The sequence below is a fragment of the Echinops telfairi genome, unplaced genomic scaffold (genome assembly GCF_000313985.2).
Source record: "Echinops telfairi isolate 266 unplaced genomic scaffold, ASM31398v2 ScPeMD7_7412;HRSCAF=8450, whole genome shotgun sequence".
In the NCBI taxonomy this organism is placed as follows: Eukaryota; Metazoa; Chordata; class Mammalia; order Afrosoricida; family Tenrecidae; genus Echinops; species Echinops telfairi.
The window spans coordinates 6,928,921-6,943,984 of record NW_022111312.1 but is presented as its reverse complement, the minus strand read 5'-3'; the positions used below and the strand labels follow the sequence as shown (position 1 = coordinate 6,943,984).

The 15,064-nt window shown below is 46.4% G+C and overlaps 1 protein-coding gene across 2 annotated transcripts in view; it reads right to left on the bottom strand.

Moving 5' to 3' along the window:
* FBXW8 (F-box and WD repeat domain containing 8) overlaps positions 1–15,064 on the bottom strand; it is a 133,807-nt gene that overhangs the window by 103,009 nt on the left and 15,734 nt on the right. For both annotated transcript variants that reach the window (XM_045296761.1, XM_045296760.1), the window contains exon 2: positions 5,395–5,499. In XM_045296761.1, coding sequence (XP_045152696.1) covers positions 5,395–5,493 — 99 coding nt within the window. In that variant the 5' untranslated portion in view covers positions 5,494–5,499. The remainder of the gene's footprint in view (positions 1–5,394; positions 5,500–15,064) is intronic.

Genomic DNA, 15,064 nt, shown 5'->3' with positions numbered 1-15,064 from the left:
CCTAGCCGTTTACAATCGCACCCCATCCTCCCCATCGCCCTGCTACCTTGGTTTGCTGTCCGCACAGCCACCATCTCAGATCGCCTATACTTTTATGTTTATTGCATATATTGCAAGCCCTCTGATGGCAGGGGTTTTATTCTTTTGTTCACTGCTCTGTCCTCTAAACAGTCATATGAAAGAATGGCCCTAAGTTATTCAAATGGTATTCATTTTACTGTTGAAATGCACAACACACCAGTGCAACGTTCTACACGTACAATTCGGTGGCACCCATTATGTTCTTGGAGTTGGGCACTCTCATACCTTCTTCTCTGACTTGCTTGTTCCTCCCTTGTTTACACACTCACTCCATCCCCTTTCCCACAAGGGTCCCACCTAACTCTTCGAGCTGCTATTGCCCACTTGGTCGCCTATAGGTATTAAGTCCGACTTTTTAATTGACTCAAAAAAACACAACAACCCTGCTTTGATTTTCAAAAGATACACAAGCATGCACACAAACATGCAGCGCCCTCTGAAGGTTCTGACTTTCTTCTTCAAGTGCAATTTCTTCCTTGCTTTCTGTTTTTCTTCTTAAAAACGTCCTAATTGTGGAAAATGTCAAGCACACGAAGTGAACAGTATACAGAACTCCCAAGTACACACTCAGTTCAACCACGAATACTCCACCCATCTTCAGTCATCTGTATATCCATCGTCCTTCGTTGGTAGAGTGCTTTGCTTTTGGCCAAACTCCTTAAGGAGAGGCAACCACCGCAGCCAGGTGAGCTAAGAGGAAACTCCTGAAGGTGCCAAGGTCTGAGGCGCACGAGGGACCTTCCAGGTATCCTTCAGACAAAGCCTGGTGGCAAAGGTGGGAAGTGAACACCACAGGAACCCTGCCTGCAACTACGAGCCTTCAGAATCACTTCTGCCATGAGAAGGAAGTCAGCCTCACCTGGCTAGGCATCTGGACGCACATGACCCTTTGAGTTTCTTCTGTCTAGGGACAGACGATCCCACTTGAAATACCAATACCTAATACACCGAACTTGAGTTCCAGAACTGCCTCTGTGTTTTGGTACCACCTAACTCCTTGCTCATCAAATTTAACATAAATCTTAAGTCTTTACTCCCATCTTTTTCCTTATTGATTTCTTGGGTATGCCTCTTATGTCATAGACGCTTAGATAGACATGCAGGCAGAACAGATGTGGGAAGGAAAGTGGGGGCATGCAGATGAACATGTGTATGTTTGGTGTTTGTGGTGGAGCACACCAGGGGCAAAGCTATGAAAACCTCTTAGATATAACCAAACACCCTTGAGGGAATGAATCACTGGGTCTGGGGACCAGGATCATCATCTCAGGGAACACGAAGGTCGATTGGCACAGCAAAGCCCACCAAGATTATGCTCCACACCTTACTTCGGTGAGGAGCCACTGAGGGCGTGAAAGCCCACGAGCAGCCCGTCCAGAGGAAACAAGATGGATGAAAACTGAAAGACACGGCAACAGTTAGTCCAGGGGACTAATGAACCACGCACGCAAACACCATTCTTTCCAACCCTAAGCCCCAAAGACCTAGATGGTGACTGGCCCTGAAATGGATTACACTGGAGATTCTGGCTAGTGGAGGAGGCTGGCGGAACCCTCGAGACCACGGTCCCTAGGCCGCTGTCCTTCAGATCAGACGGAACTCATCCCATGGTAGAATGAGCAACCACTTCAGATCACAAGAGCAGCACTGACCCAAAACCACATGCAAAGGGTTAGGAAGGCAGGAGAAACCAACCCAGGGAGGAAGAGGGACAAGCAGCGGTACATTGAGACGACGGCAACAGACAAGCAGACTGAAACAACGTGTGTGTGGATTGTTGAAGGTACCACTGGTGATCTCTTCTGTAAGCCTTCGTCTCGTGCACAACATTTCTTAAAAACAAAATTGTTGTTCTTGTTAGGTGTTGAGTCAGTTCCAACTCATACTGCCCTACATACAAAAGAGACTGGCATAGGAGGGAAGAAATACACGCAGTGAAGACACTCAACGAAGACAATGCTCTGGAGATGGAGAACAGATTCGGGAGCTGCCAGGGGCTAGAGGGTGGGGAGAAGGGAAAGGCTGCTGTGGAGAGAGAAAGAGCCTCAGGAGGGAACGCCCTCTATCAGGTCTGGGTGGTTGTCACACGGGATAAACTGCACAGACCTAGAGGCAGCACACAGTGCGTACAAACGGGTGGAACCGCAGCACGCTCCAGGAGGAGAGCGCCACCCCAGAGCTCCTGGTTGTGGCACTGCCCTGTCCTCATCCAACAAGCAAACTGGGAGAAGAATACTAACAGCCCTCTCTACTCTTTTATTCTTTTTTACAACTTCCTATGAGATTTTAGTTATTTCAAAATCAAAAACTGTTCCTTTTAAACAAATCCTAATAAATTCACCTCAAATTCATCACCCCTCACAATTACTCACATTGTGTACGACAGCAGGCTTATTTTTCTCATAAAAACAAAGGACCTGTGGATTTCATAATTGTTACCCATTTAAAAATATTATCCTGTAAAATGCCAGCAATCCTGTGGGCACCAATAAAAGCTGAATATAAAATTGTAAGCAGCAAAAAGAGAGAGAGAGAGAAAGCTCTTCTATGAATTGTTTTACTTGTAATTTCACATAGGGCAGAAGAGCCATTGTCTCCATGCTACCGAAGCTCCACGAAGCCCTCCCACAGAGCTGCAACATCCCTGTGTGCCCAGCTCCAGAGCCCTGCCACGGAGGTCAGTGCTGGGAGTATGCAGACAAATGGAGCGGTGTGAACAGGATGCCAAGTCAGAGCTAAGTTTGTTCTCCAACGTAGTTTGTGGCCTAAGGAAATCACAAAAGGCCTCCCCAAGCAGGGTTCCTTACAAGGTAGTCAGTTACTCATTTGGCATAAGAATCTTAGCAAACAGGTTTTCTCCAAGGGCACACATAGAATTCACGGTGCCGAGTCCACATCACTGGCCTGATTTGACTAAAATCCCAAGGCACTGAGACGAAAGAGAGGGAGAAAGAGATGGGAGAGGAAGGAGAGCAGTGGCAGGGGAGAGGGAGGGGAACAGAGCAAGAGACCTCCAAAATAAAATCAGAAAGCATTCCATTCAACAGAATTCCGATTGTGTCCCCCTCTCAACAAATAAAACCCCACAAGAAACAAGCACGCGACTGACTTCCATTGCTTTGTAGTTTGGGGTTTTACTTTTGACAATGTAAAACCAATTCCACAAACTACTCGCCATCCTTGGGAGAGCCCTTTAAGATGCCTGGCCTCTGCACACTGAGGAAGGGCTTCTATTTCCAAGTTTTTCTCTTCTTCCCCAAGTGCTCCCAACAGGAGGGGAGCAAACAACAGCAACAAGCCCAACTAGTCAAAGAGGGAAGACTTCAAGGGGACAATTGGACTACTGTGTTGCAAATTACACAGTTCACATCTGCAGAATAATTTGCACAGCATAACCAATCCCCCTGAAATGTAGCCCCATTGTACCAAAAGGGGATCTCTTCTCCCACTAGATCCTATCTTTCACTGATAAACTTTTTGGACGAGAAATCGCACAGCAGATGTGAAAAGCACATGGCACTGGACAAAGCAAGGGAGCAAGAAGCTGTCAAAAGAAATGGCTCCTTCAAACAGCAGCTCCCGAGCAAGAATGAAGATTTTATCGTCTAATGCTGACTTTGTGTAAAGCAGCGAGCTATTAGACCCCGTTCCAAGACTGCAGCTAACAGCCAGGCTGAAATCCAGGCGCTGGATTCATTTAGCTACACCCTTGTTTTCAACTCTTGGGAGCACGGCCAATGTGTAAAGTTAGAACATAACAAATCAAATTTCCAAGGGGAAAGGAAAAAGACAATTCAGGTGCTCCGGCTCGATGCAATCGATCTAGGCTCTGAGTAAGGCTGACGCTTGAGCAAAATTTTATTTAGTGACTTTGCATTTAAATCATTTTCATCATTTCCAAAAGACACACTGGATTAGAAAAATATTGGCTAGCAACCCTGCTTAAGTAATATTATGGCAACCAAGAATACCGAAAGCCTTTTCAAATCTGTGTGAAAAATGACTTTAGGCAAAGTGCTTCATGAAGAAATAGTGCACCACCAGAAAACTCCCTCGATGGGCCTGCGTCCCATGACTGCAGTGAACAGCCACAGAAGAAGCAAGCCCGAAGCTCCAAATCTGGCTCGACTTCCCATTCTGGACGGGGCGCTGGCCCCGAGCTCTCAGACCACTCAGTCTCACTGAGGCCTTTTCTCTTGAAGGGAAACTTCGCTCTCAAACAAGGCAGGGTAACCACCAGACAATCAAACTCGTTTAGCAGTTACAGCAAACAGATACTTCAGTGTCTTCCAGGAAACACCATTGTTCATCAAGTGCCAAAGGGTAAGCAAATCCTAACGCATGAGAAATCCATTATAAACCTGTGGCCCCAAACACAAGGGGACAGTTTTGGGGTGTTTTGGGTTTTTTTTCCGCTTATTTGTTATTGTTGTTTTTAATGGTTAAACCGTATCAACATCCGTTAGCTGATTTAATAGGCCCCACGCTAAACTAAGAAAAAATTGGTAACTCAATGGTAACTTGTTACCACTGAGTCAATTCCAACTCACAGTGACTCCAGAGGGGGCAAGCAGAATAGCTCCTGGGGTTTCTAAGCTGTAATCCTTATGCAAGTAGATTGCCATACATCATTCTTCTAAGGTGCAGGCTGACAGGTTAAAACCACTGACCTTTAGGTTAGTGGCTCAGCGTTTAACCACAGCACCCCCAGGGATCCTAATAAACATATCGTATATACTCGAGTATAAGCCGAGGCACCTAATTTTACCACAAAAACTGCATGAAAAATGTGCTGAAAAATTTGGCTTGTGCTTGAGTACACAGGATAGAGCTGCCCTATGGGTTTCTGAGACCATAAATCTTTACAGAAGCAGACTGCCTCATCTTTCTCCCTAGCCCTAAGCCCAGACCTCTTGAATCCTAAAATGCATTTAACCAAGACTCGCCATGATGTCTGTGCCCCAGAAAGCCAGGCCTAGAGCAGGCCCGAGATGGGTGTCAGGGCGAGTTGTCAGTGTTAACGTGCCTCTCACCTCACTGAGTGGTATTCTGGGCGTTCTGAGATAAGCGGCACAATCTGCCTGAGCAGTACTGAATGACCTCAGCTACCACCACATGGGCAGCCTTTATGGAGCCCCCATGGAGACAAGGGTCTGACGTGGGCACATGATCCACTAGAGAACCACTGCTCTAAGTGAAAGTGTCAGCCGGTCCATTAATGCTTTACAGTCTAGCACTCTGCACCCTGACCACTTCTTATCCTTTAACCACACACTTGAGCCAAACCAAGAACACTGGTTAATGACAGCTTACCTGTGCACATCTGCCGAGATCACTCCTGCTCAGGTACTGAAATATATTGACTGCCAATTCGTAAGGCAGCTGGACATCAAAAAAGGGGACATCATCCATTTCATTCTGAGGAGACAAAGAGAAAGGACACACACTTACAAGTCTGATGTACAACAGTAACTCGTATTAAGAACTCTTTACATTACCGGAGGTATTAATCGAACGCCTCTCATTCCCCGGAGAAGCCAAACGTTCTCGCTGATTCATAGAACAGAGCCACACCACTAAGCCAGAATCTAGTAGCCACTTTCAATTCACTGACCCTCATCCATCTGCCCTTCTCACATATGAAATCCAGAAGATAATCGCCCATTAAACAAAGGAAAAATTGGGGCGTGGGAGGGGGGAGCTGTATACCAATCTGGGATAATCTACTGCTACAGAATGGATCCCAACTCATAGTGGCCCTATAGGACAGAGTAGAAACGGCTCACAAGGATCCCAAGGCTATAATCTTTATGGAAGCTGGCGGCCCAGAGTTTTCTCTCAAGGAGTGGTCGGTGGTTTTGAACCACCGACTCTTTGTTTGGAGCAAGGGGTTTCACAAGTGTGCCCCACAATCTGGGGCCCACAGGGATCAGTGGAAAGGTCAGTGGCGAGCCTCTTGGCTTGGAAGATGAGCAGATGATGAAGGCCAAGAGTGTGAACCCTGAGATCAGAGACGCCGCCCCTCCTCCGCGAACTGCTCCTCCCTACAACTTGGAGGTTGGGGAGCACCCACGGATGGAGCAACACTGCCCCAGGTCACTGACGCATTTTCTGAGGAAAAAGGAGAACGGGGTGGTGAACTTGAGTAAAAGGTAAATAAACCAAACTCGGCTGGTGATGGAGGTGGACACGGGCTCTCCTTGGCCACGGGAGAAGCGCAGGTTTCCTAATGCACTCGGGGGTTACGCTGGCTAACCTGAGCACAGCCAGTGCAAACAAAGCTTTTCTTCTTCGGTGTCATTTATTAATGCAGAGAAATTAGAGCTCGCCGGCCTTTGGATAAGCAATTAGAGATGAGGTAACAGGCCTCGTTGGAGAGATAAGGCTGTCATGGCGAGCCTGGGAGCACAGAGAAATATGAGTGTGAGGCAGAAAAAGCCAAGTGTCTCTCTGCGCCCCTCCGCCTGATCGCAAAACCACCTGCCAGAGCTCACTTTGGGGTGCGCTTCTGTGGAGCTCGAGAAAGCTGTGCTTTGTCCAAGCTGAAGCTGCTGAGTAAAATTCATTTTCTGTCAGCTTTGGCTGACATCCGTGAATTCTTGGTAACAAGCAAACAGCTAGCTCCCCTCTTCAAACACAGCCATCTTGGGCGGTGCAAGGCTGCATTCTCAAAACAAAACGGACCTCAGCTGTTTAAGGAGGTGTAAGGGCTGATTTGACCCTACAGAAAACCAGGGTGAAGCTCTTCCTGTAACCAGAGCTAACAGATAACCCTGAGCCTCCGAAGGAAATGTGAGGTATGACTGAAAAAACAGTGCAAGGCTAAGAATCAGGTCAAAAAGAGTAGAGGAACGAGGCATTGCTTGAGGGCCGTCCAACCTGAGCACGTATCTCCTGGCTCTAGACTGCTACTCAGACTCACTGCTGGCCAACCTTTTAGGACGCCCATCCCCAGCTCCTCCTTTCTGGTCTGGCTTAGTCTAGAAAACTCTACTGAAACTCTTCTTCCAGGGACGACTCAGCTGGTCTTTCAAACACTGGTGACACACTTCCAGCTTCACGGCAACATGGCAGCCACCGCAGTACGACAAACTGATGAGAAGTGGTGGCAAAAAACAAGGTTCCAAAAGTTGACAGAATACCAACTGACATGTCTCAACAGACAGACGCCATGCCGATGTGCTCACTTGTAGATGCCGAGAAATCTGGAAGAGAGCGATCCGCCGGCTGACTGTTCGAGAGCCACGTTTGTGCCCATTCCCAAGAAAGGCGCTCACCCAGAACGCAGAGATTCCTGAGCACCATCATTCAGGCCACATGCCAGGGAATCTTTGAAGATTCCGTCGGTCCTTGTGTATAAACCGAGTTGTTCAGCACATTTTTATGCAGTTTTTATGGTGCCGCGGCTGATATTTGGGTTGACGTATACTCGAGTAGATACGTAATTCCAAAGTCATGTATCGCAGAACGTCAACAGGGAACTACCAGAAATTCAAGTGGATTCAGGGGAGGATGTGAAGTAAAAGACACCACTACAAAGTCAGATGGATCTTGGCTCAAAGCTGAGAAAACCGGTTAGAAGTTTACTGGTGTTTTATCGACTCTGTAAAGGCATTCGCCTCCATGGAGCATAACAAATTATGAATGGCACTGTGAAGAATGGGAATTCCACAACACTTAATGGAGCTCATACGGAACCTGGACATAGACCAAGAAGCAGTTGTTTGAACAAAGGGATACTGCTTAGCCTAAAATCAGGAAGGGGGGTGTCAGGAGCATATGCTTCCATGACACTTAGTCTATATGGTGACCACACCATTGGAGAAGCTACATGAAGAAGAACACAGCATCAAGATTAGAGGAAGACTCGTTGACCATCTGTGTTACACGGATGACACAACCTCCCTTCCCGAGAGTGGAGAGAATGTGAAGATCAAAGACTGAAGGACGACAACTCCGCGTCAAGAAAACAATCCTCGCAACGGGGCCGACGGCCAACATCATGACAAAGGAAGAAAAGACGTGACGTTTCCAGAACTGCTTCGACGGCACCCACCACCACCACCAGGAAGACCACAACTGCTCTCTGGGAACCACACAGAACAGACTGTGAACTCAGGAGAGAAATGCCAGCCATTGAAAGACAGGAAGACTCTGCATGCTTAACCTGACGGCAAGGGATCAGACCCCCCACCCCCAAATAAGGAAAAGTCACTGGTCTAATGTCATGCTAGGTCCCCTCCCACAACTAATGGGCCTTACCACTCAGGAACAACTGAGACTCTGCCAGCACTCTCGATGGGCAAACACTGGTCACTAACTTCTTGTGCCGTCTCCTTTGTCTGCTGGTGACTGGGGCTGAGTGACAAGTTGAGTACTGACAAGTACTGGTGAGGGGGATAAAATGGGGGGGGGGGCCGGTTATTCCTGAACCTCATACAACCAGTGCAAAAGCTCAAAAAAGCCTGCTCCAATCACAGTGAAGTCCTATGTTGTGTTTCACCGTCAGGCACTGCGATCTGAAATGGGTCCCATTCAGGCACCTCTGTGAGCTAGTGGCGGGGATGGCACTATGGTGATAAATCATCTTTGGTTTGGGCCCCTCTGGTGCAGAAATGCTCTCTCCTGGTAGCACTTACACAGTTTGCCCACTCTCCAGCCTCATCCTGGATGACAGTGCCACTTGCTCCCTTAGCATACCCCGCCCTGCTTCCATCCTCCTGGGCCACTACCAACACCACCATCTCTAGGATGCAGACCAGCATGGAGGCTTAGAGCAGAGTCACCCTCAGAATCCTGCCATAAGACCCCGGCATGGTGCACCTGGGCCTCAGCTTCCGCGGTGGTGTAACAGACCTGTAATATACCTATTCATGGGGCAGTTGGGGGAATAACATGGAATCCTACACAGGAAGGCTTTTCTCCCCTAGTTACACTCTAAGCAGATGGCAATGGGAATGTGCTGGTATCTATACTTTATCCTGGATTATGGGCTGCAGTAAGAAAGTTTCTCATTCCCAGGGAAATGCTGAGTAATTTTTTTTTTTTTTTCTGAAAAAGGGGCAGTAGGCTAAGTCAGTTTGAGAAGAGGAGGTCACATGCTAAGAACTATGGAGCCACACAAGAGCAGGAGGCCGGATACTGAAGCTTCAGGCTGCCTACTTGGAATACTTTGGTATTATTCCTGGTTATAATGGTTTCTGTAGTGCGGTCTGAGGTAAGTCACTCAGCAGTCTCTAGACATTCATTGGCCCAGATGCCCAGAATGCTGCCTGCCGATACACACCACTGAGACCCGAGGCACTACCCTTGGCCAAGGGCTGCTTTATCCAAGGCTACATCGAATGAATATTAATGTGTGGGCACAAAGGCCTGGTCCCTTTGCCTCAATTTGGGACCTCTCCGAAAGGCCATCTCCACCTGCATGCAGATCTCCATAGCACAGATCCTATTCCATGGAGAATCCAACCTTATCCAGAACACCAGGCGCGACCCATGACACTCCCATGTTTAGCACATTCCCAAAGGTCCTCACACACAGCTCCAGAAATAACCCCCTAGGTAAGGTAAGCACTCCATACTCACATGCCCAGGAAGACATACCATAAGGCAAAAAAGCGAGAGAGTCGTACTATCTGAAAACACAAATTGAAAACACTAGAGTAGTAGGCTTAAAGTGAATTAAATTATTCACAAACTTCATTAGTATTAGAAACATACCATGTGAGAAACCAAATGTTACAAATATTACAAAAGATTGGGAATTATAAGTAAGCTTGAGCCTATGGTTGAAAATACATCTCCTGGGTAGGCCTGTAATATTTGATAAGGATAGAAAGTCATATCCCGGACAAAGGCTCCAGCCTGGATCACTGCAAAGCCTAACAGCAGTAGCACAATGTCTTTAGCACTTACTTGTTATTTTCTACGTAAAGTTAATTTGACTATTACTATACAGAGAAGTTATTTTGGTACTAAAAACCACGGCCAGGCTTTAACCTGGACTAGTTTAAACACACCCACCACCCACTGCCATCAAGCCAATTCGAACTCATAGCAACCCCATATATAGGGCACAGTAGAAGGGCCCCTTTGGGTTTCTGAGGTTGTAAATCTTTATGGGAGGAAAAAAATCCTCATCTATTTTCCTGAGGAGCGGCTGGTAGCTTTGAACTGCCAACCTTGAGGTTAGCAGCCCAACACCTAACCCACTAGGCCACCAGGGCTCATTCTCTAAGCACATAGTTAACACAAAATGTCATGGGCCACATTAATCCAACTCTACCTATACTAATTTAAAGCCATGAAAATGGATGTATCCCCAAAATATGTAATATAAATCCTAATCTGTAGTAAAAATCCCATTTGGGAATGGTCTTTGTTATGCTAATGAGAAAACATTCGTGTAGGGCCACCACTCCTCTATCCTTTTGGCTTATTGCTGTTGATGCTAGAAGTTATACCACCAGCGTTTCAAACACCACCAGGGTAATGCAGAATGGACAGGCTTCAGTCTAGGAAGAGACGGTCCACTTCTGAGAGATGAGCCACTAAAACCTTACCAACAGCAGAGGAACACTGTCTGATAGGCTGCTGGAAGATGAGTCCCTCAGACTCCTCCCTTAGAGGTGTCAGAGAGCAAAGGCGTCACTTTGATGACTAACGTGTTCCTGACCCAGGCCATAATACTTTCAATCGCCTCATGTGCACGCAGGTGCTGGACATGAAGCAGCAGCTCCGGAGATGAACTGAACCACTCTAAGTATGGCGCTGGGTAAGAATAAGGAATACAGATGTGCTACCAAATCTGTGCAGGAAGAAGCCCGGCCAGAATGCTCCTTAGAAGTGAGAAGGTGAGACTTCAGCTCACCTACTTCAGACATGCTATCAAAAGGGCCTCGTCCCTGAAGGGCACACTTGGTAAAGCTGAGGGTGGGTGAAAAAGAGGAAGACCCTTGGCAAGATGGATTGCAACACTGGACTCAAACTTCACTGTGGATGAGGCCTGGCAGGGTGTCGTGTGTGGTAGAGGGGGTCACCACGTGTTTACTTAAAACCCTCCAGCAGTAGTTCTGTGACGGAGCATTGGATAACGCGGGCTGTGGACAACCGACATTTCAGAGACAAACATATGTCAAGAAGGGGAAAAAAGGGGGGGGGGTTTAAAGATACTGGACACTACATTAACATATAGATGCTGGATCACACTAGAAAAATATCATGTGACCCTAATGTTTGAAGAGAATTATTTCACATTAATAAGCCCCAGCCATGTGAGCGCTGCCAAATTATGCCACAGAAGACTATAAAATTCAGAGTATGGAGGAAAAACCTCTTTTCAATAATACGCAACCTGGTCAAATGGTCGATAATGATTTTAAAGATGCAACGTAAGGGCAGGAACACTACATCAATGAGAATGGCACTCCCAGAAGAGAAGAGAGAATGTGGCTGGACCGTGAAGAATGTGGCGCATGTCACTGAGCAATCTGCATAAATTGTCCAATGGGAAGCGCAACCACTGTGCAAACCTTTCCAAAAACACTAAAGACTGAAAACAAAAGCCGCCACCCCCTAAGCAGACCTTTGCGTCTTCTAGCGTACGCCACGGCTGCCTTCCTGTACGGCCCATCAGAACCGCCTGTGCAACTCCGAACACGCAGACCGACAGCCCAGGAATCTCCAGGGGGGCTCAAGGGTTTCTTCCTCAGGGGTCCTGAGGTGCACCATGGTTGAGAACCACCACTCTAGATGCTCGGCAGGAATTAAAGACAGTCCATCTACACCCTTTTTACTGAGAAAGCAACACACACACACACAGGTCATATTACTTTGTTAATTCAAAGTCAGTGAATTCTAGATTTTCCCAAAGTCCACTGGACTGACTCCAAAAACGCTGAGAGGAACTGCAAACAGATCCATCCCCGGGGAGGGCGATTTGTACTCCTATGTGCTAATGTAAGACTAATTCTGCAAATGGATTGGTTTTGTGCCTTACGGTTGAAACTTAATCTGTCCTCCCTTGTTTAATAGAAGAAGAGGTAATTACTCTGAGCCAAAGCAGTAAGAAGGGAGGAAAGTGCCTCAATGCTCGTTCCCAGTGTTCGCCTCCAGGGCACACAGAGTCCAGGCACCATCTTCTAGGCGATGTTTGCAGAGACAGGTTCAAACAGAAGACCTGTAGCAGCATTGCTGCTAACTCCGTGACAGAAAGGAGAAGACCGTCTAAAGAGAACGTCCACTCTCCACACACTGCAAAAGCTGGGCAGACCCACACTCTCCCTCGGAAGGAACGGACAGGTTCCAGTCTCACCCAGGTCTTCTTTGAGAAGATAACAAAGTTGATGAGGAAAAGAGTTGGAAATATCTCAAAATCAACGGACACCCATTTACAATCCCCAGCTTATCTTCAAATATGTACTGTATCTACTCGTGTAAAAGCCGAGTTTTTCAGCACATTGTTTAATGCGGTTTTTGTGGTAGACTTAGGTGCCTTGGCTGATATTCGGGTTGGCTTATACTCGAGTATATACGGTATGTGGATCTCTGTAGAAACCCAAAAACGCAGTGCCACTGAGTTGACTGCAACTCAGGGCAACCAGCCAGCACAGAGCAGAACTGCCCCAGTGTGAGCCCGCAGAGCTCTGCAGAAGCCGACTGCCAGGTCTTTCTCCTGCAGACTGGCTGGTGAGGTCACGCCCAGTCTTTCAGTTAGCAGTGAAGCACTAACTACTAGGCCACCGGGTGCCTATACCTCTATACACACTCAGAACAAACAAATACTAGAAGTCCACCAAAAATGCTAACACTGGTAGTCTCTGGGCAATGAGACCACTTTTCTTCTTTGTACTCATCTGCAAGTCATTTTTTTTTTAACAGAGAATGTGTAATATTGTTATAGACCAGTGGTTCTCAACCTTCCTAAAGCCACAACCCTTTAATATAGTTCCTCATGTTGTGGTGACCACCCAACCATAAAATTATTTTTGTTGCTACTTCATTACTGTCATTTTGCCAGTTATGAATCGTCATGTAATATCTGATAGGCAGGATGTATTTTCACCGTTAAAAATTGAACATCATGAAAGCAAAGTGATTCATCACATAAACAATATGTAAATATATAGTGTGAAATATTTATTTCTAATGACAAATGAATGAAAATTTGTCTTGAAGCGTGGTGTAGCATGGGTAACAGTCTTCATGCTGGGTACTCGTAGGTGGGCATATCTGTATGTGGACGGACCTGCCTGGAGACGGATAGAGGGGTGGTGTCGCGGTTCCTAAGACCATCGGAAATCAGTGTTTTCCGATGGTCTTAGGCGACCCCTGTGAAAGGGTCATTCAACCCCAAAAGGGGTCACGACCCACAGGTTGAGAACCCCTGTTATAGACAGAGGAGCAAAACATTTTTTTTAAAAAGGTGTTTTGTGTTCATAAGATTATCTAAATTCAGGACCACATATCATGTGTAAGGGCAAGGTACTATTTGCAAACCATCTCTATACTCAAAGAGCTTAAAGTCTTTCCTAGAGCAAAGTCACCCTTCCTTAAAATGGAACAACTCAAAGACTTTACAACAGGCAAAACAGACAGAAGTTCATTAGTAAGTCAGCTATTCAGAACTTGGAAATCATTTTCCAAGTAGACAATGCTTGAACGAGTGATTAAGCTCCCAAGCAGCCCACAAAATAGCCAATTGTCTACATTTAACCTAAGCCTCACCAAGTGAAAAGATGCTCAATATTTCTTAACCCTACAGACTCTGATATGCAGATGACACAACCTTGCTTGCTGAAAATGAGGAGGAATTGAAGCACTTGCTGATGTAAACAAGGATTGTAGCCTTCTGTATGGATTACAATTTAAAGAAGCCCAACATCTGTACAATTGGACCAACAGGTAACATCACGATACACAGAGCAAAGGTTGAAGGTGTCCAGGATTTCATCTTGCTTGGACCCACAATCAATGTTCATAGAAGCAGCAGTCAAGAGATCAAACTATGTATTGCATTAGGTAAATCTGCTGCACAAAACTTCTTTAGGGATTGAAGAGCAAGACTGTTACTTTGAGGACTGAAGTGTGTCTAACCCAAACCTTGGGTTTCTCCCATGCATCATGCATGTGAAAACTGGACACCGACTTGGGAAGACCACGGAAGAATCGATGCCTTTGAATTGTGGTGCTGGAGAAGAACACTGCTGAAAGGACCACTGCTGCCAATCTGTTAGAAGAAGTAAGGCCACAGCACTCCTTAGAGTCAAGGGTGGCAACACTTTGACTTGCATACTTTGCACCTATTATCAGGAGAGGCGAGTCCCTGGAGAAGGCCATCATGTTTGGTAGAGTGGAAGAACCTCAAAGAGATGGATCGACACAGTGGCTACCTCAATGGGCTCAGGCACAGGATCAGCTGCCAGGATGGCGCAGATCGGGCCAGGGTCTCTTTCTGTTGTGTATAGGGTCGCTATGGGTCGGAGCCGGCTCAATGGCACCTAGCAACAGCAACAAACCCATCCATGAAAAGTGGATCCTAGCTACAATGTCATCGCATACAGAGAAACCATTTCAAAATACGTCTTATGCAGAGCCCTGCTAATTCGGGAGTAACAGGAATTGATTCATGACACTGACAACCTTCAGTTGTGGGTATCGTATCTAGTGCTGCTATAGCTGAAATGTGACAAGTAGATGGCTTTAACAAACGTATTCGCCTTCAGTTATTTAGAAATTTTTTTCTTCCTCCCTTTTACACACTTTGTGCCTCTCCTCCTTTCCCCGGGCCTCCCCATAGGCTTCAAAAGTCTGCTTTTGGTGGGAAGACCATTTTCTTAGCTTTTTTTCTTTTATAATAGTGGTGTGCTATCGTTTTGTCCTTATGAGTTAACTTTGCTGAGCATGTCTTCCAAATTTGTCCCTGTCATGAAGTTTTTGACATTTTTTAATTTATTTTTAATCATTTTATTAGGGGCTCATACAA